Genomic DNA, 23,787 nt, shown 5'->3' on the forward strand with positions numbered 1-23,787 from the left:
AGACTTCATGTGGGGACAGAAAACTCAATCTCCCAGACCCACTTGCTCTTCTACCATGCATGTCAACCAATGAAACTGTCCTGTGGAGACACCTTCCTATTTTGTGGTTAAAAGTTGAAAAGGGTGGTGCATGAGCTACTCGAAGAGAACTCACTGACGTCTCAGCACTTGTAAGCAACACATCCTCTTGAAATGGGTGAGAATTATCTTTATTTGGATGATAATCATATATTTTGCATAGATTTCTTTGTTTTATTGATAATAGCAAATACTATGCTGATTGTCATAGCCAGCATAATTTCTGGCTATGACAATCATTTATATAAATATATTAATGTAATAATAATCATCATCATCATCATCATAATAAACATTTAATCATGAAGTGCAAATATAACTAATCCATTTTAACCTCTTCAAGGCATATTCAGAAATTCCATCAGTAACGCTAACACAACCGATTAAGAAGTAAAAGTAGATAAGATTGACCTTTATTGATCCCGGGAGGGTAATTGAGGTATCATAACAGTAAGAATGAAACACAGGAGGTGAGAGTAAATAGTGATATGACAGCCAAACCAATGTAAATAAGAATAAATAAGAAAAACATATTAGATGAAATACTAGAAATTCTATCGATATTCATTTAAATCTGATATTAGTGTAACAGAAGTTTGCGCAGACATTTCTTTAACCTGAGAAATGGAGAAGTTAACAGGTATTGAGAGCAGAACTGAAGGTTCAAGCCACAGCACAGGAAATAAGTGATATTAAAAGAGAGGCATATTTGTTCTGCAGACAAATGATATCACAGAGTGTGGCCGGTGACAACCGTTTTGTTGTTAAATTTAAGAGTTATATGGTGTAATGCTGCTACTGGTTGTAGAACAAAAATAAATACTGTAGATTGTAGATTACATTTTTACTATACGGTTTATCATATTCATATTATACAGGTTACCGCACAAGAGTGGTTTGGCTCACAAGCAGGAAGTGGTTTTGTAAACTGTGGTTTTCTGTCGAATTTGACTGGGTGTAGAGGTTACTGGAATGTTAGGCAAAATGTTTTAATTATCAGAAAAGTTTGTTTGATACTCACTTCTGTTCATTCAAAATTTACTGAGTAAAGGTTAAAAAGTGTGGGTATCAAAATGTACTTGCAGAATGTCCCATTTCACAAGTTCAAAATGTATAAAAACTCTATTTTCAAATGGCTGAAATGTATATAGTAACTAAGGTTTTCAAAGAAGTGTAGTGGAGTAAAAGTACAATATTTGCTTCTACTTATTGTAGTGGAGTAGAAGTAAAAGTATTGAAAAATGGAAATACTCCAGTAAAGTAAAAATACCTAAAAATTTTACTTAAGTACAGTACTTAAATGAGTAAATGTACTTAGTTACTTTACACCACTGAACATGGTTCAATAAAAAACATAGTTTCAACCCATAATGAACCTCCCTATTTCGAGACTCATGATAAATGTGTCATATTCCTGTCTTGTCTCGTCTTGTGTTTTTGGATCACATGTTAGAACAAGAAGAGGACCAGAGTGAGATGTCACAGCGAGGAGCTACCAGCGAGGATGAGAGAATGAATATAAGCCAGGTATAGTAAAAGACCTTTACTAACATTAATGTCATTCAGTCTCCTGACAGGAATTAGGCCAACATACAGTACAGTAGCCATAACAGTAGAAATCTGTCAGTTACTGCCAACTTGAATATCTTGGGTGTGATGAACTTGAAATCGCACATGTGTTTCCCCTTTTCACTTGAATGTCAGATTGTGGTGAATTCGGAGAGCTGGCACAATGGTGCCTAATTTTAAAATGAGGAATAAGGAATAAGTGATCTCTGTGAACTGCAAAAGACATGAATCACACACACACACACACACACACACACACACACACACACACACACACACACACACACACACACACACACACACACACACACACACACACACACACACACACACACACACACACACACACACACACACACACACACACACACACACACACACACACACACACACACACACACACACACACACACACACACACACACACACACAGTAGGCTACATAATGCAATTTCTCACTGCCTGGACCACACATATAGAAACTGCAGGATCTCTTCACACAGGCAGCAGTTCTGGTAATCAGAATATGAGAAATTTCAAAGTAAGCTCATCGAATTTCCAGAGCAGTGAGATGGAAATCAAAACCACAATTTCTCATGGTGACCAATGCCCTGCTGATTGCATCGACCCAGCATGCCACCAACAGTCATTGTGAGAGTTGTATATTATACAAAATGCTGTCATCAACACAACCCACACACACACACAAAAAGTGAGGAGAAAAAAAGTGAGTTTGTGGTGGAAATTAACTGCATTTCTCACAGCGATATTCACCATTCTTCCATCAAGAGTGTGATACAATGTCGGGGCCTACAGACTGCAGATACTTCCTGTGGGAAACCACTGTCACACCAAGGCTGTTGTGTTGTGTTGCCCAGATATTGCACAAACTAAAACTAAACAAAAAGTTGTTATTTTGGCTCGTAATCATAGGGGAACCTATATAACACCTACCTATGCTATATTGAACCATTGTCATAATGATGCTGTACTGTACAGCATAGAACTATTAGAGGTGCATGAGCTAAGCTGAAGAACCAGTGGAGGACCTCAAAGGGGCTTAACAGCTTTTTACCTCAATCACCCAATAGAAGCGTCCATGCTTGCTCAATGCTTTATAAATGGTTGTTGTTATTATTATTATTATATGAAAGCAAGCTTATTTCAGCACTTCCCAGTAAAATATATGAGATAGCAGGCATACTCTAGTTCAGTCTGGGATATAAGGAACGTGAATGATGTGAACCCTTTTAGTATTATCAATGCATGTACAATTCAGGAGTGTTATATAAAAAATACTGCACATACGTATATACAGCACACATACATTATATATTTTTAGCTTAGCACTGCAGGTGTGGCATAATTGAAAATGTCTAGTTTTATTGGACGGACAAAATGATGCTCTTTCTCGCTATCTATGTGCTTTTTTAAAAATTTTGTTTTAAATGTGTTCATATCAGCACATAATACACACCAGGCCAGAGAGTGGCGCTCACTGTGGCCTGAGCCTGACAGTTAAATATTACGCACATGTTGCCCTTTATCACATTTATACTGTATGATAATCAGAAAGGGATAAAACTTTGAGAATTCTGGGTATGATGACAGCAGCATTATAAGGTAAGAGTGCAAAGAAGGAGATGGTGTTTGATGTCTGGGAACACGGAGCAGCTGTATCGCACTGTGAGTCAGTCAGGACCAGCTCGGTTAGAGGCCAACACCTTCACTATTACTCACTCAAGTCTCTAGAGGCCCACTTCTCGGAACCAAACAACCACAGAGAGGAACTTGATTCAATATGAAACTATGTTTGGGAGACGTGTCATACACATCGGTGTGACAGAAACACACAAGTGATCTCTATATGTGTCAGTTCAAACAGAAATATTGACATTTTGTCCACTGTGGTGTTGTTGTTTGATATCCTGCATCTTTCTAAATGAATCTCCCACCACCGTCAATAATAATGTATGCAATTAACAACAGATCTGTTATAGCCTACATGAGGCATGTCTGTAATAAAAAATATTCTACTATTCTGGATGTCCAGATTCTGGTTATGTCCATATTCACACTGAACATGTTAGAAATACCATCTTATTGGCGAAAGGGCCTACTCTGTGTGGAGTTTGCATGTTCTCCCCGTGTCTCCTAGGGTAGTTAATACCCTCACAAAAACATGCAGTAATCCTGGTCACTATATCGCCTCCCCCATGACAGCCGGGGCGCCTGATGTAGGGGAAGGGAACTGGTTGGAATAACGTGTTCCTTCCACGCGCTACGACCGGAGAGCCAACTGACCTTCTTATCACCCTGTCAGGTGATAAGAAGGTCAGTTGGCTCTCATGCATTGAAGGAGGCATGGGCTCGACCCTGGGCTCCCTAGGCTGTGGGGGGAGTGTAGCGCCCAGGATCACTTAGAAAATTGGCACCGGGTGAAAAAAGGGTTACAAAATCGTGGGATAAAAACATCTTATCCCTTTCATTTCCCTGATATTTCTAGGTATAGAATGAGTTATGCGATTTGTAATTTACAATGGAGGAGTGACTGATATTTTCCTTTGACTAATACAGTAGTAGTTGGAAATGCAAAAGGACATGTGTGATATTATATTATTGCATCAGTAGCTTCATGCAGGGCACTTCTCTTCTTAATCACTTTGAAACTGATTTCTGCATACCTAAACTGTTTCATTTCTCATTTCTTGCGAACCACAAAGGGTGTCTTTTGTTTTACTTGAAATTCCATATAGGATGTTGTCTACAGAGACACTATATGTACTTCAGAGGAATACATTTGGTAAAACAAAAGCAAATCTTTTGAATTCCAAATATGGATATCCTTTGAAGGTTTGGCATTTCAGTGGGATCCACTGAGTAGAATACCTTTAAAGCAGCACCATGTAATTTTATTTTAATTTTTTATTTTGTCCAATCTGCATGGTAGTGTTAATGTTAATATAATATATGATTAATTGGGGTGGTTGTAATTTGTCTCCCTGCTCTTCTATTGAGACATTTAGATTGTGTCAAAGGTCATGTCTCACGAGACACAGGATCTGACACACATTTTTACCTGATGGTCAAGATTCAATGTATCCCTTGAGCAAGCAGGCAGGCTCCATTAGCTCAATGGTAAAAATGTCAGCACTCGCACAGGAAACCTTTTTCAAATCCGGGGTAGAAGAGAAAAGTTACACAGTGCTGCTTTAAGGAGTATTTGTATGCCTATGTATTAGTGAGTGAGTGGCTGGGTGGATAAATAAATATACTATTATCTAATGTTGGGTTATAATTGTTTTTCAGTGTGACGTTTTTGGTATCAGAGACTGTTACATCTAGAGTCTAGACTGAAACACCTCCTGTGCTCTGGCTCCAGACAGGATGCATAGTGGTTATCTAATGAAAGTAGTGGTAAAAGCCTTACTTCTACCTGTGAAGTATTATTTCAATTTGTTTCCGCTGGAGAAGACAATCTCACATTGTCTCAGTTCTCTGATAATACCTTCCCATGAATAGCCTGAATAGTGCCTACAGTATCTTCAGTCTCGCTGAGTCTTTCATCTTCCTCCCTTAGCAGCCTTTATGAACATATGTACGTGTATATTGTCTCTGACCTATAGGCTTCTTCCACGATTGAATGTCACGATGACACAAGTGGTGAATGTGAGGCAGAAGCGAGGCCCAGCCCAATGGAGATGGAGCTGGAGGAGAAGGCCTTTGTGTCGAGCCTGTACAGTTTCATGAAGGACAGAGGTACACCCATAGAAAGGATTCCACACCTGGGCTTCAAGCAGAGTGAGTCGGCATTCATAGCTTTGCTGTTCATCAATTCATCACCCAAACTTGCACCACTTTAACTCTTGTGTTTTGACAGTTTTCAACATAATTCTTCTTTTTTTTAAAGATTTTTCAAAAGAAAATATTTGTTTTGGAAATAGCCGATCTGCAAGCTCACAACACATCACATCATGGTGCGTTGTGAGCTTGTAGATCGGCTATGTCCGAATAACCAAAGCAGGCTAATAAACGGAACAATGCATTTCATTGTGAATGATTCAAGTAATTTGTTTCTGATGCATTTGTGTTTGTTTTTGTTCTTCTTGTAGTTAATCTGTGGAGAATCTACAAAGCAGTCGAGAAGCTTGGAGGTTACGAATCAGTGAGTAATAGTATTATAGTTGGCTTGTTTGTAGTAAACAAAGCGATTCATCATACAAGTATGAATATGAAAACATGGCTAATCTATTCTGTATCTTGCACTATCATGCATCAAGTTAATCAGTGTAGTATTTATCAGGTGAAATACTACACTTATTAACTTGATGCATGATAGTGGAAGATACAGATTTCATCAATCATAATATTTATATTCACAATTGTTTTACAGATTAATCATTGCTTGTGGTTTTTATATCGTAGGTATTTTTATATCGTAGGTACCACTGGGGGGTACCACTAAATTTCATTGTACATTGTGCAATGTCAATAAATGCATTCTATTCCAACTGTATGCTGCAAAAGGTCATTTCAGTGTCTAGCGGGTTGTCAGTGGAAAACAAGCTATGGGCCAGACGCAGCAAACCACCAGTTTCCACTAGGCTACATTAGATAAGCTATTGCCAATCGAGCTCTCATTGTAGTCATTTGCCGCAGTCTTTGATCTCCGATGACTGGATGCTGTTTCCACTCTCCATGCATGCATGAGATGCTCAGAGAATCAAGGCCTTTTTTTTATTGAAATGCCACGAGTATAAAAGGCCAGAAGCGTTTTCGTGTTATGCAAGAAGACCACCATGTCTCGTGTGGTGAGCTATTGAACAACTGTCAGCTTTCTTTGAATGGAAATTAGTTAGGTTTGTAGTAGTTTTGCATGAATGCACTTGCTAACCGTGACGTTCCCTTACAGGTAACGTCTCGTCGTCTTTGGAAAAACGTGTACGACGAGCTAGGAGGAAGCCCTGGGAGCACCAGCGCTGCCACGTGCACGCGTAGACACTATGAGAGGTGAAGATGTCTGCCCCATGCACCGAATCATTTCCACATCCTCAGGCGGTTATTCCTGATCATAAAAAGATAATGGGTTTTATTGTATTTGTCGCATCCGTAGGCTGGTGCTGCCGTTTGAGAGAAGCCTGAGGGGAGAAGAGGACAGGCCCTTGCCTGCGAGCAAACCACAAAAACAGTATAAGAGGAACTCGGACGGCAAGATCAGCAAGCCTGAGGGGAAGAGAAAGAGGACACAGTCAGATAGGGACACGGATTCTGAGGTAGCGTAACACTCTCACAAAGCCATAAGTGCCAAATTTGCATATCACGTCTCCGGCTATTGCTCATATGCTATTCATTTCATATTCTGAAAGTGACCCCTGTGTTTTGTTCTGTGTATGTATTCTCTATATTGGTTACAGGCTCTGGAGCAAACTGAGGCTGCTAGCCAGTGTGAGACAGGAACACATGCTCTTCCCTCTGCATGGACTATCGCTCCTGACAGACCCCATCCTCCAGATGTCTCTCAGCCGAATAGAGGTGCTGACAATCTCTCTGCTCCGGTCCATGCGTATTCCCACCAGGTTTCTACCCAGTGCCCCTGGAGTGGTTATAGCTCGTCTGCTGTCGCCGGGGAGGTCATCTCTCCTCTTGAGAAGAAGAAGCGTGTTGCCCAGGCCAGCCTCGGCCTGCCGCCAAGCCCGCACTGTGATGAGAAAGACAGGCCCTCTGTCATTCACTCTTCCCAGTCTCCGGGCCTTGCTTATTCCAGTCGTAACTGTAACTCCCCCGAAGGTTCCCCGCTGCCTCTTTCTTCCTCCTCATCCTCTTCCCGCAGTCCATCCCCCTATTCGGTTTCATCAGAGGACTCTCTGGTGCTTACTGAAGATAAGCCTGGATCAAACGCGGTATTACCGGCAAACAGTTCCAGAATCATCAATGATGTATCTGGCTGCAGCGAAGAGAACAAGCGTTTGAGCTGCAGTCCAAAGTCCAAAGATCTTACGGGAGAACCTAAGGATGTTCCCTATGTCTGCTCCGGATCACGAAACAAAGGCTCCTTCAAAGGCCAGAGCAAAGACCCAGGATGGAGGCCTTCCTCTAAATTGAGTAGCAAAAATCCCACTCATCTGTGGCCATCGTCGACATCCGCCTCCTTCCCCATTAAGTCTGACTGGATTCCGGCATCGACCTCCAGTTTCACCAAAGTCATGCCTAAAGCCGTACAACCTCTACGACCCATTCCCTTTCCACCGAGCTACAAGCTCCACCAGAGCAGGTCGGTGCAGCACGATGACTCGCTGGCCTGTGCAAAGAAACTGCATAATATGTCTCCTTGGTTTCATCACACAGAGAAAAGGGAGAAGGCCAGGACGACACATGCAAAACCTCTAACAAGTACCCAGCAGCAGCACCCTCTGTCCCATTCCCACGCTGGCCTGCCGGTGTCTTACTACCTGGCGGGTTATGACAGGTCAGGGAGAGACTCTCGGAACCAAACCCCCATACCACCACCGGCGTTTATACACAGCAGAATGAGACTGCCACTCTCTCATCCAGTATACCGACACGTGCCGGTGGGTCCAGCCCACTCAGCGCTCATTGGGTCTGCTATCTATTCATATCCTTACCACATTCCAGTGTGGGGTCATCCCCAAACCGCATACAGTCTACCTGAGTCCATGTATCCTCACAAGCTCTGACGTTTTGGTAAACGTACAAGAAGAAATTAATCAATGAAGATTCAACTTTTAGACTAATTTCTGTGTTGAGGAAGTAATGCTGTGATTGTTGTGTGCGCGAAGCTCCACCCTGTGGCCTGGAACTGAACTACCAATGTTGAGTGACTTAACCGTCCACTTTAATTAACTTTAATACTTGTTGAAACATTGCATGTATTTGATACAATTGATTTAAATAGTTTTCAGTGCATTTTGTTTAATAATGCTGGTGCAATGGAACAGAAAACACATTATGCACAGAACCGACGAAAACCTATTGAGCCATTGCATAATTTCTGTACAGCCATCTGTGTTGTCTTTATTTACTGTACAACCTTTTCTGGTGTTATGTCTTGGAATGAATGTATTTAATAACCTTAACTGATTATCTTTGTATTGCTTTGTACAGAAGTGTGTCAAATGAAACTACTCCCAAAATTGCATTTTGTTTAAATTTCATCTGTAATCAAAACGTAAAGGGGCTCTACCGTCCAATGTCTGAAATCATTTTCATACATTTTTATTTTATGCAAATAAAATTCAAATAGATCAGATGTAGCCATGTGGATTTGAGCAAGGTTTTGATATCACAATGAAAAATCTTCCAGCTACTGTTATCTGTGGGCTGTTTGTCATTATTTAGCCATGTAGGCTACTGTGTATCTCCCACACAGCAGGTTCTGTTGTCAGTCAATAACTTTGATTCAAAACTTTCATTGCTATATTTTACTACGGCAATAAAACTGAAATGTTTGCGCTCTAGACTCAAGGCTTAACAGAGATAAAACCAGGTGCAAGGGCCAGCATTACAGTCCAGAATCACAAATCAACAAAAAAAAAAGGCGTGCACACTGACCAAAAGAGACGTTCAGACATCAGGACTCATGGTGATGAAATATCCACTCACCTTTTTTCACCACATCACCTGTTTCGCTTTGTTAAATAAATATTTTTGCATTGTCCACGTCTTTTTGGTCAGTGTGCAAGCCTTTTTTTTGCTGATTCTATATTTTACTATTAAGGGCCTGTCAACATAATAAAGGGAAGATAGCCTTGCTATAGGCCACATGAGGTGATGTGTCTGCAGAATCAATCACACACAAACTAAGACCTAAATATAAACCTATAGAGGCATGATATTTTGCTTACATAGACAACTATTTTATGCAGACAGAGGAAAAAGACAGGGACATCAAAGGGTGTAGAATAACATCATATAAGATTCATGTAATTTATATCAGCCGAAGCACCACATGGCATCCTATGCTATCAGGGTTTTTACCAAGTTATCAGCATTTCAGGATAGCATAGAGTAGATGTGATCAGGGACTTTTGAGTTAGACGTGACTGTAGAGCTAAAGCAGAACAGAAAGCATCATTAGACAAGCTATAGCTAAAAACGTGACATGTATCATTACATTAGCTGCATGCGTGCATCTATTTGTGTAAGCTTTCCATTAAGTGCATATGGGACACTTATGTAACGTGTTACACTACTGTACAGTATGGTATGGATGTCAAATAGTCCAGACGTCTCTCCAGGCTATAAATCTTGCTCTGCTATATTCTAGTATTACTAGGGGGCTCATTCCTAAGAATAGGTTTTTGGTTTTGGTCAATTAATTCAGTTGCTCATTTGAAAAATTTAAATAAATCTCTGCAATTGTCTGCAGACTGAGGGCCATTGCCTCCTGTAGGTTGTAAAAAATGGAAATGGTAGGTAAGCAGTCTCACACTTTCACTGCAGGTTGTTATGAAGTATTGGTTTCGAATCTCGGTCAGGCAGGCAGCTTTGAAAAATAACTCGCTTTATTGCTGGTGTGTGTGTGTGTGTGTGTGTGCACGCGTGCGTGCGTGCGTGCATGCGTGCGTGCTCGCTTGCGTGCGACTGTGCGTGTGTGTGTGTTGGGGGGGAGACTCCCTTTTGCAAGAACTGTCAGATTTGAACCCATTTGAACTTGAACTCATCATTTACTGATGTACAATTTACTGATGTGTCACTATGTGACAGTAACAACTTATTTTGTTCTGTCCAGTCAAGCTCTCTTTAATGAAAAGTTGTGCTACATATGACGTCTCTTTTATTTTAAATTATGAAAAATAAAAAACTATTTAAAACTAATTATAAACCTTTTGTGTTAAAAATGTTTAGTGCACTTTTTTCCGGATTTTTCTTTTTGTGTGTCAAGAAAGAAGATATGAGGAACGATTACAGTAATTAAGTATAGTGTCATGAACATTAGCTGATTAATTATTGGTAAATTGAATCTTTACGAGATTGACGTTGTGACGTGTTTTGAGCTTGTAGATCTGCTATTTCCACTATTTTTGAAAATCCAACATAGAAATGATTATGACGATTATGCAAACATAATTGCGATTATCTCAAGTAATTGAGATTAGACGATTATGTAATAATTGTGACAGGCCTAACTGAGATTGCAAAACAAACAGATCCCTTGCAACGTGCAAGGTACTGTATGTATGGCATCTCTGGAGCACTGACATGCCCTGGCAGGCACTCAACAGTTGTTGAGTGCCTGGGCCTGTGTCCGCCCGTACATACCAGGTCAGGGCGCCCCGTACCCTGTTCTTCTTGGCCCTTGGCCTGCCAGCTCTTAACTTTACAGTCTATGGCTGAGGGCTGAGGCCGATGACTTCACAGTCAAAGTGGTTGACAATGTTATCACAAGAAAAGAGGAAATTAACTGCCTGGGTTGTTTTTTAGAGGAAAATCTTTCCAGTGAAAAAATGGCAACTGAAGAAATCAAAAAAGTCAACCAAAGAACAAGATTTTTGTACAGGATCTCCTCTCTGGTCAGTAGCAAAACATTGAGGACTCTATAGCAGGAGCACTCATCCAATGTCACTATGACTATGCATGCACTTCATGGTACCATGGCACCACAAAGGCCTTAAAAACAAGGCTCCAGACATCCCAAAACAAACTGGTCAGGCTACTGCTTGGCCTCACACCAACAACTCATCTAACCGCTGCTCACTTTGCTAGGGTGGGATGGCTCAGGGTAGAGGTTAGGTGATTTTAGGGGGGGCATGGGGGGCACTTGCCCCCCCCTGGGGACAGGAATATTTTTTTAATATATACATTTTTTATATTTAAAAAATCACACCCTGTGTGAAGTGGGCGGTGTCTTGCTAGCTTATCACAATACTGAATGGAGTCAACCAATCATGTACAAAAGATAAATACATTTATTGAAACACTCTTTATAATGGACGAAACCATAACTTGAAAAAAACAAATGTATGTTTTTTTTCAAGTTATGGTTTCTTATATAGGGCTATGCACATGTGTCATGTGACACTGGCCAATCACAGTCCTGAATAGATTGTGATTGGCCAATCACAGCGCAGGATATTTGTACATTTTTCCAAACCTCACTTATAGGGGCGGTTTCACCGCCCAAAAAAGAAAGAAATACGTCTCATATATAGCTTATATTATGTCCACATAAATGCCACATATAGCCTATGGATATATATGTACATATATGTACATATGCAGTTCAACCCAGATTTGGCTCAAACAAGGGATTCAATTTGTTAAACTGTTATGCCACCAAAATGTGCGTGCGACTGTGCGTGCGTGTGTGTTGGGGGGGAGACTCCCTTTTGCAAGAACTGTCAGATTTGAACCCATTTGAACTTGAACTCATCATTTACTGATGTACAATTTACTGATGTGTCACCATGTGACAGTAACAACTTATTTTGTTCTGTCCAGTCAAGCTCTCTTTAATGAAAAGTTGTGCTACATCTCTTTTATTTTAAATTATGAAACATAAAAAACTATTTATAACCAATTATAAACCTTTTGCGTTAAAAATGTTTAGTGCACTTTTTCAGGATTTTTCTTTTTAATGAAAAGTGCCTATAGGTGTCAAGAAAGAAGATATGAGGAACGATTACAGTAATTAAGTATAGTGTCATGAACAGCTGATTAATTATTGGTAAATTGAATCTTTACGAGATTGACGTTGTGACGTGTTTTGAGCTTGTAGATCTGCTATTTCCACTATTTTTGAAAATCCAACATAGAAATGATTATGACGATTATGCAAACATAATTGCGATTATCTCAAGTAATTGAGATTAGACGATTATGTAATAATTGTGACAGGCCTAACTGAGATTGCAAAACAAACAGATCCCTTGCAACTTGCAAGGTACTGTATGTATGGCCTCTCTGGAGCACTGACATGCCCTGGCAGGCACTCAACAGTTGTTGAGTGCAGGGCCTGTGTCCGCCCGTACATACCAGGTCAGGGCGCCCCGTACCCTGGTCTTCTTGGCCCTTGGCCTGCCTGCCAGCTCTTAACTTTACAGTCTATGGCTGAGGGCTGAGGCCGATGGCTTCACAGTCAAAGTGGTTGACAATGTTATCACAAGAAAAGAGGAAATTACCTGCCTGGGTTGTTTTTTAGAGGAAAATCCTTCCAGTGAAAAAATGGCAACTAAAGAAATCAAAAAAGTCAACCAAAGAACAAGATTTTTGTACAGGATCTCCTCTCTGGTCAGTAGCAATACATTGAGGACTCTATAGCAGGAGCACTCATCCAATGTCACTATGACTATGCATGCACTTCATGGTACCATGGCACCACAAAGGCCTTAAAAACAAGGCTCCAGACATCCCAAAACAAACTGGTCAGGCTACTGCTTGGCCTCACACCAACAACTCATCTAACCGCTGCTCACTTTGCTAGGGTGGGATGGCTCAGGGTAGAGGTTAGGTGATTTTAGGGGGGGCATGGGGGGCACTTGCCCCCCCTGGGGACCGGAAGATTTTTTTAATATATACATTTTTTATATTAAAGAAAAGAAAGAAATATGTCTCATATATAGCTTATATTATGTCCACATAAATGCCACATATAGCCTATGGATATATATGTACATATATATGCAGTTCAACCCAGATTTGGCTCAAACAAGGGATTAAATGTGTTAAACTGTTATGCCACCAAAATGTGGAATGCCCTACCAACAGACATAAGTGTCAATCCTTACTCTCCTTCAAAACTGCTTTAAAAGAGCACTTACAGGTGGATGCAATTCACAACTGGCCCCTGTAAAAAGTCTAAGCATATCTTAGAAATATCCAGAAATGCCCCTCACCCCCCAACTGTTTACTGTACATATTTGTTTTTACTACTCGTTTATATGATGTTTTTGCATATTTCGTATATTATTCTTGATCGATGAATTGAATACACAGGACCCCAATGGAAACAAGCCAGTGCCTTCTTGGGTTTGTCCTTTTAGCATCTTTGTATAAAACTGTACCTCTTTGCTTTTTTTGTGAACTGTTAATAAAGTATTTAATCAATCAATCAATAAAATAAAATAAAAGTTCAATGCCAGTGGTGGAAAATACTGTCATGTAGAAGTAGAAGTACTCTGTTACAAGTGTGTCCAGAATTCAAAATTTATTTGAGTAAAAGTATTGGTATAAAAATGTACTTAAAGAAAAGTACCAAAAGTAAAAGTAGCCTACTAAAATGTTTGAAAATAGCAGATCTACAAGCTCACAACGCGTTGCCCGTTGTGTGCTTGTAGATCGGCTATTTTCAAATAGCCTAAGTATAATATAGGGCTAAAGTGGTTAATGTATGTTTTATAATGTAATAATTTATATCTGCAAAGTAACTAAAGTTTTCAAATAATAGTAGTGTACAACATTTGCCTCTGAGATGTAGTGGAGTAGAAGTAAAAGTACAGACAATTGGAAATACTCCAGTAAAGTAAAAGTACCTCAAAATTGTACTTAAGTACAGTACTTGAGTAAATGTACTTAGTTACTTTTTACACCACTGTTCAATGCTACATGATGCGCACTTCTGCGCATTTTGATCCTCATGAAGCTACTGTTTCTGTGGCGCGAGTATCAACCGGAACCAGGAAGCCGCTGCATGCATCTGCAGTCACTGTTTACAACTAGAACGTGTAGCACTCACTGTAGCCTTGGGTTAATAGCGATATTATTCTATTTATAGCGCCTTCAAGGCTATAAACTATTGTAAATCAACTAGCGGTCTTTTACCCACATCTGCTCATTTAGTTTATGTATGTTTATTTGGTCTTCCCCAGTGTAAATAGGCTATAATGTCGGACGCTTTGTCTGACGCGGGCAGCGCCTCCAGCGGCCATCAGGAGGATGACAGCCAGGAGGAGGTGATGACCCCGGCGGAGCTGATTGCTAAACTAGAAGAGGTAAATAAATGAGTAATTAAACGTCATTAAAATCATCCTTTACTTACCCCACCTGTCATTAAAACGATCCTTTAGTTCAGGGGTCTTCACTCTTCATAGCCACCTGATAATCGGAACCTCTCCCTCCGCTGTACAGCTCCGACTCCGAGATGAGGTTCCACAGTCTCTGTTGCCGAAAGGTGACGACACCAGCGAATATTGATCACTTTGCATATTTCTTACCCTTTTCCGCACATCGTATCCAAAAAGTGAAGGTCGGCCTCCCTGCTCTCGAATGTAAAAAAATGTAGCGGCCACGAAAATCTAAGCGACGGGTTAAACAAGCGTTTAAATAGCTTATTTAGTCATTCCGTGGCCAGTCAACCCCCGTCCGCATGCGCTGTACTGCTCCCGTAAGATTGCATTGGGAAAACATGGCACAGGGGCTAACTATAAAAGCGATTTAAACGCTTGTTTCAACCCGTCGGTTAGATTGTCTTGAGCGCTAAAATGTAAAACATCTGGGAGAAGGGGGGCTGACCTTTACTTTTTGGATACGACGTTTCTTACCTACGACGATTCTTACCTTCTTTTAAGAATCATGCCTAGTGGCCGATATTCGCCGTTGTCGTCACCCGAGACTGTGGAATCATCTCGCGCGAGGCGTTGTGAGCTTGTAGATCTGCTATTTTCAGCTAATGTCCCCCATCACACAAAGATTTGGCGGACCCCCTGCAGTAACCCCAAAATAATCATATTTGAACTGAGGAGTGGGGACCCCCCACCCTGACAAGAACTTGGAATTGTAGGAGTTGAGCCATTACATTTAGTTTGACTCGGTTCCACGTAGCTCTGAATCATAAGATTCAGGATCCATGGATAAATATTGTGAAAATTGCAGATCTACAAGCTTGTGACCCTGTGGGTGACCCGACCCACAGGTTGAGAACCACTGGTTTACAGGGTAATCGGGTACAAAAAAACTGGCGGCCATGTACATGTCCTTTTTAATTACATTTAACGCCTAATATTTCTACAATAATTTCTACAAATTGCTAGAAAACCTGTGGATCATCACCAGTAATTATGGGTATAAGAAGTTGAAGGGTATTTAGGTTTGATAATGATGTACCTTGCAAGTCAAATCATGTATACTTTACATTATTTCCGGCCATTTTCCACAGCATACATTTATTGAAAATAGCCAATTTAACATTGAGTTGCCCTCAATGTGAGTGAGGTACCCTGGGCACCGTGCCCACTCGACCTGAATCCGTTTACATTTTATGCATGTGCAGACAGTCTCTTATCCAGAGGGACTTCAGGTAAGATAAGATAAAGCTTTATTGTCCTCAAGGTAACCATCAGAATAGCAGCAAGGAAGCAAGAAGGGGGGGGGGGGCTCACAGCTACAGGTGATCACTGTCCCATTTTGTTTGAAAAGCCAATCGCTGATGGAATAAAAGACTGTGGTAAAACCTCCAACCTGAGGGGAGCAAATGGCACTCTGTGTGTCCAATAAGCCTGAGCTTTCTCTGTGGTTCTGTCAAGACGGAGACATGCAAGGCCCTTACTAAAGAGTGAAGACGGCAGTGGTGAGCCTTTTAATAAATACACTATCTATCATCTGTGTTTACTCCCGGGGACTCCTGTCCAGGACGGGTTTCAGACACGCCTCGTGCAGGAGACTTGTATAATGGCAGCTTTTACATGTTACTTTATGTAAGTTAAACAGATCAGGAAGATGCAGGACTCAGTTGTCAGGAACCAAACTCCATACTTTATTGTAGATCTCTTCACAGCAGAGAGAGACTAGTGTCTCCCTCCACAGCTTCCCCCATCACTCCCCAACACCATTCTCTCACAGACATTTATACAATCAGGAGAAGTACACAAGAGGTAACTACAGATGGTCACTCCTTACATGGGCTTTATTCTATAACTGACTCACCCAGAGTCAGTATGTTTGAAATAGGTTTGCATGAGTCGACTGTTTGTAAAGGAGTTTGTCAGGGAGAGGAGTTTAACAAGGAAGAACAGATGATGATTGTTGCATCTACTAATACATTCAATTAATCAATACCACAATGACTGTTATATGAATTTTATCCACTACACTTGGCTCAAATCTGAACCCATTTGGTGCCCATGCCCTCACCGCATGCCCTCGCTGACGTCAACCCCAGGCAGAGTTTGAACCCAATGCACTATACACGCCTCGTGCAGGAGACTTGGCTCAAATCTGAACCCATTTGGTGCCCATGCCCTCACCGCATGCCCTCGCTGACGTCAACCCCAGGCAGAGTTTGAACCCAATGCACTATACATGCACGAAATGAAACACATCTGCACCTTCCACTGTTGTGACGTAGCCTACACCGCACTGCACTGCTAATAGACAATATCATTATTCTACAACTACTAGACTATCTCTATCGGTCTACATCAAACTACACACAGCTTAATTATGAATCACTTGTTTATATACATGTCAAACTGCTGGACATCAAACTGTCACTGACACACTAATCTCTCAAGAACAGATTCAGAGCTGCGCTACTGAAATAGCACAAATTCAAAGGTAAAAAACAGCAGAGGGCGCTTTCTTTTTGACGATGGGTTCCCAGATTGCACCCACACTGAATAAAGTGACAAAGATCATTTTTAGATTATCACCAGTGCAGTGCACCTTCACAATTCTTCCCAGCATGTTTTGGCTTTTCACACTGAGATTGCAAAACGGATCCCTTGCAACGTGCAAGGTACTGTATGTATGGCATCTCTGTCTGGAGCACTGACAGGCCCTGCCTGGCACTCAACCGTTGTGTGTCAAGGGTCAGGACGCCCCGGCCGTACCCTGGTCTTCTTGGCCCTGGCCTGCCAGCTCTTGGATTATGTGGCTACACTGATTTCGCAAGATGGCCTTGCACGGCACCAACTTGCTACTTGCAGGGAAGGTCTTCCCCAGTAAAAGGCACTAGCTCAGTACATTGACAGGGTAAATGGTCATGTAAATTGAATGCAAAGAAAATAATTAAGTGCTGCAAAGTAACTACGATACCAGGTAAGCACCTATGCAGTCTAAATAACATACTGTACTTGGCATCCGTGATCAAGTAAACGGCAAAATAACTAGCATCTATCAAAAAATGGGCAATAAAAAGTGTTATAAGGAATGAGGAGTGCTAGGGGGTGAAGTGGAGTCTGAAGAGTTGAGTTATCAGACTGGTGGAAGTTGAGGAGTGAGAGTCTACAGTCGTGACTGAGGGGAGGTCATTCTACAAGTCGATTTGAGTGCCAGGAGCCAGAAAAGCCTACTATAGGTCACTTGGAATGTTGGACGGGAAGGTCATACATCTTGTGTTGGCGGGTGTAAGGCTAGATACTGTCCTGCAGGTACAGGTTTGAGGTTTGTTTAAACTCACTGTAATGTCCATTTCCCTGCACAGGCTTGGCTGAATGAGAAGTTCTCTCCGGAGTTGCTGGAGAACAAATCGGAGCTGGTGGAGTGCGTGATGGAACAGCTAACTCATATGGTAAATGGAGTAATGTACAGCCTCCTCTATGAGTTACAGTATAGTATGTATTGTAATGATGTCTGTACACAACTCTGTTCTGCACATTTGCATTCTTGAATTCACTAAAGGTCTAAAAGGTCATAGACTTAGAATAGAAATATGGATATATTTTCCTGAAATCTCTTCTGAATATAGAAGCAATAGGGAAAAGGGAGCGGGAGTCCCGCTCCCGCACTCTTATCTTCACTTACAAAGAAATGTATTTAAGATGCAATGTTTCGGTCGCTCTGACCTACATCAGGCACCATGAAGGTCTGAGCGACCGAAACGTTGCATCTTAAATACATTTCTTTGTAAGTGAAGATAAGTAAGTGAAGCGGGACTCCCTCTCCCTTTTTCCTATTTCTTCTGTATTCAGAATTCATTACTCCGACGCACCTGTCCTTCCGTAGGTGTGCAAAAGGACATTTCTTCAAAGTTTGTGCCTGAAATCTCTTCAAAATCAAAAGCCTATGAATCATCATATAAAGACATTTACTTTAACTTATCATAGGCTATGATAAGTTAAAGTAAATGTCTTTATGTACAATAATCACACAGTACTATTGCTTGATTTCCTATGCACAGTGTACCTAACTTACTGTTGTAACAGATATAGTAGAACAAAAAAGCATCAGTTATACATGGATGGTGTTTATGCAGCCAAAGGTACAGCTGAGTTTAACAATTATACGTGCATCACTGCAACAGCAAGTCTACAATGTACTAGAGGTCTGTCCTGCAATCCTGCAGGCAGTTATTTTTACTGGCCACGTTTGAACACACAAACGCCTAGTGCATTTGATTTATGAGAGCGTCAAAGTCTTCACAACCTTTCCCTTTTTACAGGAGGCCAACCTGCAACGGGTGAAGAAAGGGGACATGAAGGCCAGCGTACATCGCATGGAGATAGACAGGATACGCTTTGTCCTCAGCAGCTATTTGCGCTCTCGCCTGCAAAAGGTCAGCCACGCCAGTGACTCAGAACATTTCATGGGGCCTTGAGGGTGCAGACGACAAATAATACTTGCATAAGCTCCTGTCGTCTAGATTATTGCAATTTCTTCATTGTCCTCACTGTCATTAGCAAGACATTTCAGGTGATCCAAACTGCAGCAGACAGAATTTAAACTGGCACTAACGGCCACCATCTGCAATTACCTCTTACTGTCGCCAGAGACATATCGTTCCCATAGCTACATAACTGAGAGTGACAAATTCTGAAAAGCACATAGCAAAGAATGTTTTGAGAAAGAAAGGTGCTATATACAGTATATTATTATTATTAATGCCATTTGTGACACAGCAACCTTCTGTTGTTGAATTTATTTAGATCGAGAAGTTCTTCCCTCATGTCCTTGAGAAAGAGAAGTCTCGAGCTCAGGGAGATCCATCATTCCTTTCACCCGAAGAGTTTGCCTTTGCCAAAGAGTGAGTATATGCCAAAAATATCATTTTTCATATGATGGGAACATGAGAGAGAAGGGGAAGCTGTGTGTTTGCTAGGGGTGTTTACCCATTCTGTGTTATTGTTGTTACATTGTTTTCCTGATGCTCTACATAAAGCATTAAAGGGTTGATTTTTCTGTGCAGATACTTTGCGAACACAGAAACCTACCTGAAAGCTGTAGCTCTGAAACACATGCCACCCAACCTACAGTCGGTGGACATGCAGAAAGCAGGTAAAGACTTTCTATCTGTAATCGAGCATGGATGAATATCACATTCTAGGGATGCAACAATGTGACATTTCAGGCCGATACCGTCAATCGATTAATCGATAATCGTTAACATTGCTGTCATGGTCGATAACCGATATTTGTCGGATATCTGTAAAAATGACTGTAAAAACAAGTGCATATGTTGTCCTTTCTGAAAAAGGCATATAAACACTGAATTTGAAAAAGCAATGCCTCTTTATTCCAAAACTAGGGAATGCACCGTTTTTTAAATGTTGGCCCATATCCCAACATAAAAAGCTTGAATCTTAATTAAAAATGTTCCAACTTGTTGACCCTTTTGAAAGCTTCCCCAGAAAACACTGATAGACTCTGCAGCCTTCATCATCACAAAAGGCTTTTTCAGCTTCACATTCAAACATAATTATTATAAAATAAAATATTGGCTAAACAGATATATTCTTTTGAAATCGGTTCGATACCGATATTGCATTTTAAGGCCAACAATGGCTGATACCGATATGATGACCAATTAATTGTCCATCCCTGCGCATTACAGATATATACTTTATTGATCCAGAAGGAAATTCCTTTCAAATGTGTGACGTTGCATGCATTTTTGTCTTTAAATGTTTTTTTTGGCACGCTGAACACCAATTCAGATATTCAATATTTCCCCAGTTCCTGAGCCCTGCTTGGACTCCTTTGTGTTTTTACGAGTCAAGGAGAGACAGGACAACATCATGGTGGAGCCTGAAACAGATGAGCAGAGGTATGGGTCATTTTGAGTGGGTCATCGAGTTCCCTTTCAGTTGACATTTCACCAGATATTTCCCACTGTTACTTATCTAGGCCAGTGGTGTTCAGTTACACCTCTGACCGTAAACCCAATTGCTCTTCTGGGACATTAATAAACTTGAACCTTGTGTTACATGGCATGGAGGCCCAAAGGCTATTTTAAGGTTTCATCACAGCCCTGACGCTGGACTTTCACTTTCTGACTTCACTTCCTTTTAAAGCAGGGAGTGTGGAACAAGTAATGAAATCAGCTGCTGTAGTGTTCAGGTTGTTGGAACAAAAACCTGAATATACACTCCATGGCACACAATTGCTCGCCACACCACCACCAGTTAAGATACAGCAGGTGGCAGTGTTGTTAACCTTCATGCATTCAGTATCTGTAGATCTCACCATGGTTCACTGAATAACAATTGACTTATTAACACTTTAACACTTTCCAAACGGTTTGTATATCTCCAGAGAGTATGTGGTAGACCTTGAGGAGGGCTCCCAGCATCTGATGCGGTACAGAACCATAGCACCGCTGGTGTCGAGTGGAGCCGTGCAGTTGATTTAACTGTGGAGGCAGGTAAGCACGCAATCGTACTGTAACTCCTCAGTCCTCACACAATATAAAACCTAATTTTAGAACTCATTTAAATAGTTAATAGTATATGGGTGGCAGTAGAGCGGCCATTTGGGAACCGAAAGGTTCGCGGTTGAATCCCCGGCTCCTCATGGCTTAAAAGGGATAGTTCACCCAAAAAATTATAGTCACCCCATGGAGACTTGAATGTTTTTGTTTTTGTTGCATTCCTAAGCCAATAATTTGATGACCAGCGGACCGTTAGGCAGCAGTTCCGGTAGGAGACACAAAGGAGACTCTTTGTGTTTCTGACCGGAACCGCTGCCGGTCATCAAATTATTGGATTAGGAATGTGACAAAAACCAAAAAATATCCACAAATTCAAGTCAACATGGGGTGACATTTTGGGGGTGAACTATCCCTTTAATAGAATATGGGTGGCACTAGAGAGGCCATTTGGGAACCAGAAGGTTCAAGGTTGAATCCCAGCTCCTCATGGCTTAAGGTCAATGTATTCTTTAAACGAAGTGTCAACTGATGCATCGCATCATGACAAAAATGACAAATGTGTCTCGTAGGACCTTTGCAGATGGTGCCACGTACCTCTGGAAAAGTGAATTATTAAGCTCCAATGCTCCATTACCACGGAGATGCACAAGAAGACCACAGACAACATTCACTTCCTTGTTTACATTTTTGTGACGATGCTGTAGGCAAGTCGTAGACAGTATGAATATTCATGACTCAACAATGTCCTGAGACACGTAGTGTGGTGATGCATCGGTCCACACTCAAAGCATACATCGACCTTTTTTGTCAAAGTGTCCTTGAGCAAGACACCAACAAGACACCAACTGCCAACTGCTCCCCGGGTGATATTCAGTAGTTGTCCCACTGCTCCTAACAGTTAGGAGGGGGTAAATATAGGATGAATTCCAGGTTGGAGTGCAAATGTACTTGGCATTATACCTCAACAACAGCTAGTGGACACATTTATTATTATGTTATACTGTGGCCACTGCTCTGTTGTGTCATCTTGCTTTGTTTTTGAACTGTCTCGCGTAGATCATGCTTGACAGTTCTCTTCTTTATAAACCCAGTTATTAAAGTTATAATAGGCAATTAGAGAGGCAATTTTCATTTTCAGTCGACTGCACTTGTGGCTCAATTATGTTGGGGTTAGGGTTATTAATGATAATAATACATAGAATTTATATAGCGCTTTTCTGAGTACTCAGAAACAAGCTAAAAACTACTTTATTACGAAAGAAAACCTAGTTAAAAACGTGGGTTTTGAGTGTTACAGTTGACACATTTTATATTTTAGCTTTTTGTTTTTCCTTTATTTCAGGTCCTCCTGTCAATGGGAATCTATTATCCAACACATTATTACGATTATTGGATATATAGCACATGCTCATTTATGTCAGGAGGAATGGACAATATCTCATCGTTCGAGCTTAAAGAACTCTGAACTGGAATGGCTGACCTGTGACCTATGAGAGCTCTGTGTGGAGGACACCCCACACCTTTCACCAGCGCCCTCTCTTCAGTGTCTTTATGGAGGCTGACATTTGAGACGACATTAAAAGAGACTTGTGTCATGAGTGCAAGAAACGGGACTTGTTGGGACAAAGTTGACTGAAGCATTGGCTCTCTAGCCGTTATTGTTACAAGTCAACGCAGGGGAAGCAAAGTATTTCAGAAGTGATGTAATGTAGAACATGTTAAATATGACCACACTGTAACTTTGGATACAATCAATAAGGATGTAGCATATCATAGATGTTCTCAATGCTCGAGTGTGATGTGCCTTGGTGGTATCCTGTTCCAATCAGGACAGTAGTTTTGGATAGGCCGTCTTTATGATGGCACATTATAGCACTGGTTCTCAACCTGTGGGTCGGGACCCCCACATGATCTTTTATTTTGGGGGGGGTGTCCCCAGATGACAATGTAAGGACTTTTAAGACCTTTTAATGCCTCCAAAAAGAAAAAGACCATTACTGCATTAAAAAAAAATCAACTATATTATAAAAACTGGTAAAAAATTGGCCAAATTGTCAAATAATATAAGAAATGGGCAAAGATTTTGAAAATATTTTCACAATATTTATCTGTGGAACCGAAAATGTAATACCTCAACTCCTACATTCCAAGTGCTTGTCAGGATGGGGGGGTCCCCAGTTCAAATATGATTATTTTGGGGGGTCACAGCCTGAAAAGGTTGAGAACCACTGATTTCAAGGACCATACCAGCGGCAATACAGGTCACTGTTTATTCACAGCTACTGTAGCTGTACGATTTTTCTCAATAAAAAAAAGGGTTAGTTCACCTGGGGTGAGTAATTGATTGGAGTCATTTTGGGGGTGAACTATCCCTTTAATGGCTTTTGTTATGTCCCAGACTGGTGGTCTAGGGGGGGAAAGGGACGTAACATAACCAGTGATAAATTAATAGGAAAATAAACGAATGAACATCGTGATTTGGTGTTTATTTTACTTTGTGAAGGTAAACGGGTACATAAAATAGACTATCACCGTTATTGATCCTGTGGGGGAAATTCTGTTGCCAGAGGCAGCACTGCACTTCAGTTACAGATGCAGGGTAAG

At 41.0% G+C, this 23,787-nt stretch overlaps 2 protein-coding genes across 3 annotated transcripts; both read left to right on the forward strand.

The window, feature by feature from the left end:
• The first annotated feature begins 162 nt into the window (after positions 1-162).
• On the forward strand, positions 163-9,198 carry arid5a (AT-rich interactive domain 5A). Of its 2 annotated transcripts, none has more exons than XM_080432053.1 (7): positions 163-196; positions 1,538-1,605; positions 5,273-5,447; positions 5,759-5,811; positions 6,559-6,656; positions 6,760-6,919; positions 7,061-9,198. In XM_080432053.1, exons 1-7 carry the CDS (start codon positions 193-195, stop codon positions 8,339-8,341), a joined length of 1,839 nt encoding a protein of 612 aa, XP_080288179.1. In that variant the 5' UTR covers positions 163-192; the 3' UTR covers positions 8,342-9,198. The 2 variants fall into 2 exon arrangements, with proteins under 2 accessions (XP_080288179.1, XP_080288178.1); XM_080432052.1 differs by having other exon boundaries at positions 168-196; positions 1,532-1,605; positions 7,061-9,197.
• A 5,124-nt stretch (positions 9,199-14,322) lies between these two features.
• Positions 14,323-22,794, forward strand: gins4 (GINS complex subunit 4 (Sld5 homolog)). The gene is made up of 8 exons (XM_080432065.1): positions 14,323-14,593; positions 18,022-18,108; positions 18,979-19,092; positions 19,463-19,560; positions 19,723-19,811; positions 20,490-20,580; positions 21,069-21,177; positions 22,526-22,794. The coding sequence occupies exons 1-7, from the start codon at positions 14,486-14,488 to the stop codon at positions 21,163-21,165; spliced, it is 684 nt and encodes a 227-aa protein (XP_080288191.1). The 5' UTR covers positions 14,323-14,485; the 3' UTR covers positions 21,166-21,177; positions 22,526-22,794.
• Positions 22,795-23,787: the final 993 nt, after the last annotated feature.

This window comes from Gymnoscopelus braueri (genome assembly GCF_963280865.1).
Source record: "Gymnoscopelus braueri genome assembly, chromosome: 7".
Classification (NCBI taxonomy): domain Eukaryota; kingdom Metazoa; phylum Chordata; class Actinopteri; order Myctophiformes; family Myctophidae; genus Gymnoscopelus; species Gymnoscopelus braueri.

Coding starts and splice junctions, on each gene's coding strand:
- arid5a (XM_080432052.1), top strand. Junction 1,606..5,272: donor AGAGAATGAATATAAGCCAG/GTATAGTAAAAG, acceptor TCTGACCTATAG/GCTTCTTCCACGATTGAATG. Junction 6,920..7,060: donor ATAGGGACACGGATTCTGAG/GTAGCGTAACAC, acceptor TATTGGTTACAG/GCTCTGGAGCAAACTGAGGC.
- gins4 (XM_080432065.1), top strand. CDS start 14,486: ATGTCGGACGCTTTGTCTGACGCGGGCAGCGCCTCCAGCGGCCATCAG. Junction 18,109..18,978: donor TGGAACAGCTAACTCATATG/GTAAATGGAGTA, acceptor CCCTTTTTACAG/GAGGCCAACCTGCAACGGGT. Junction 19,093..19,462: donor TGCGCTCTCGCCTGCAAAAG/GTCAGCCACGCC, acceptor GAATTTATTTAG/ATCGAGAAGTTCTTCCCTCA.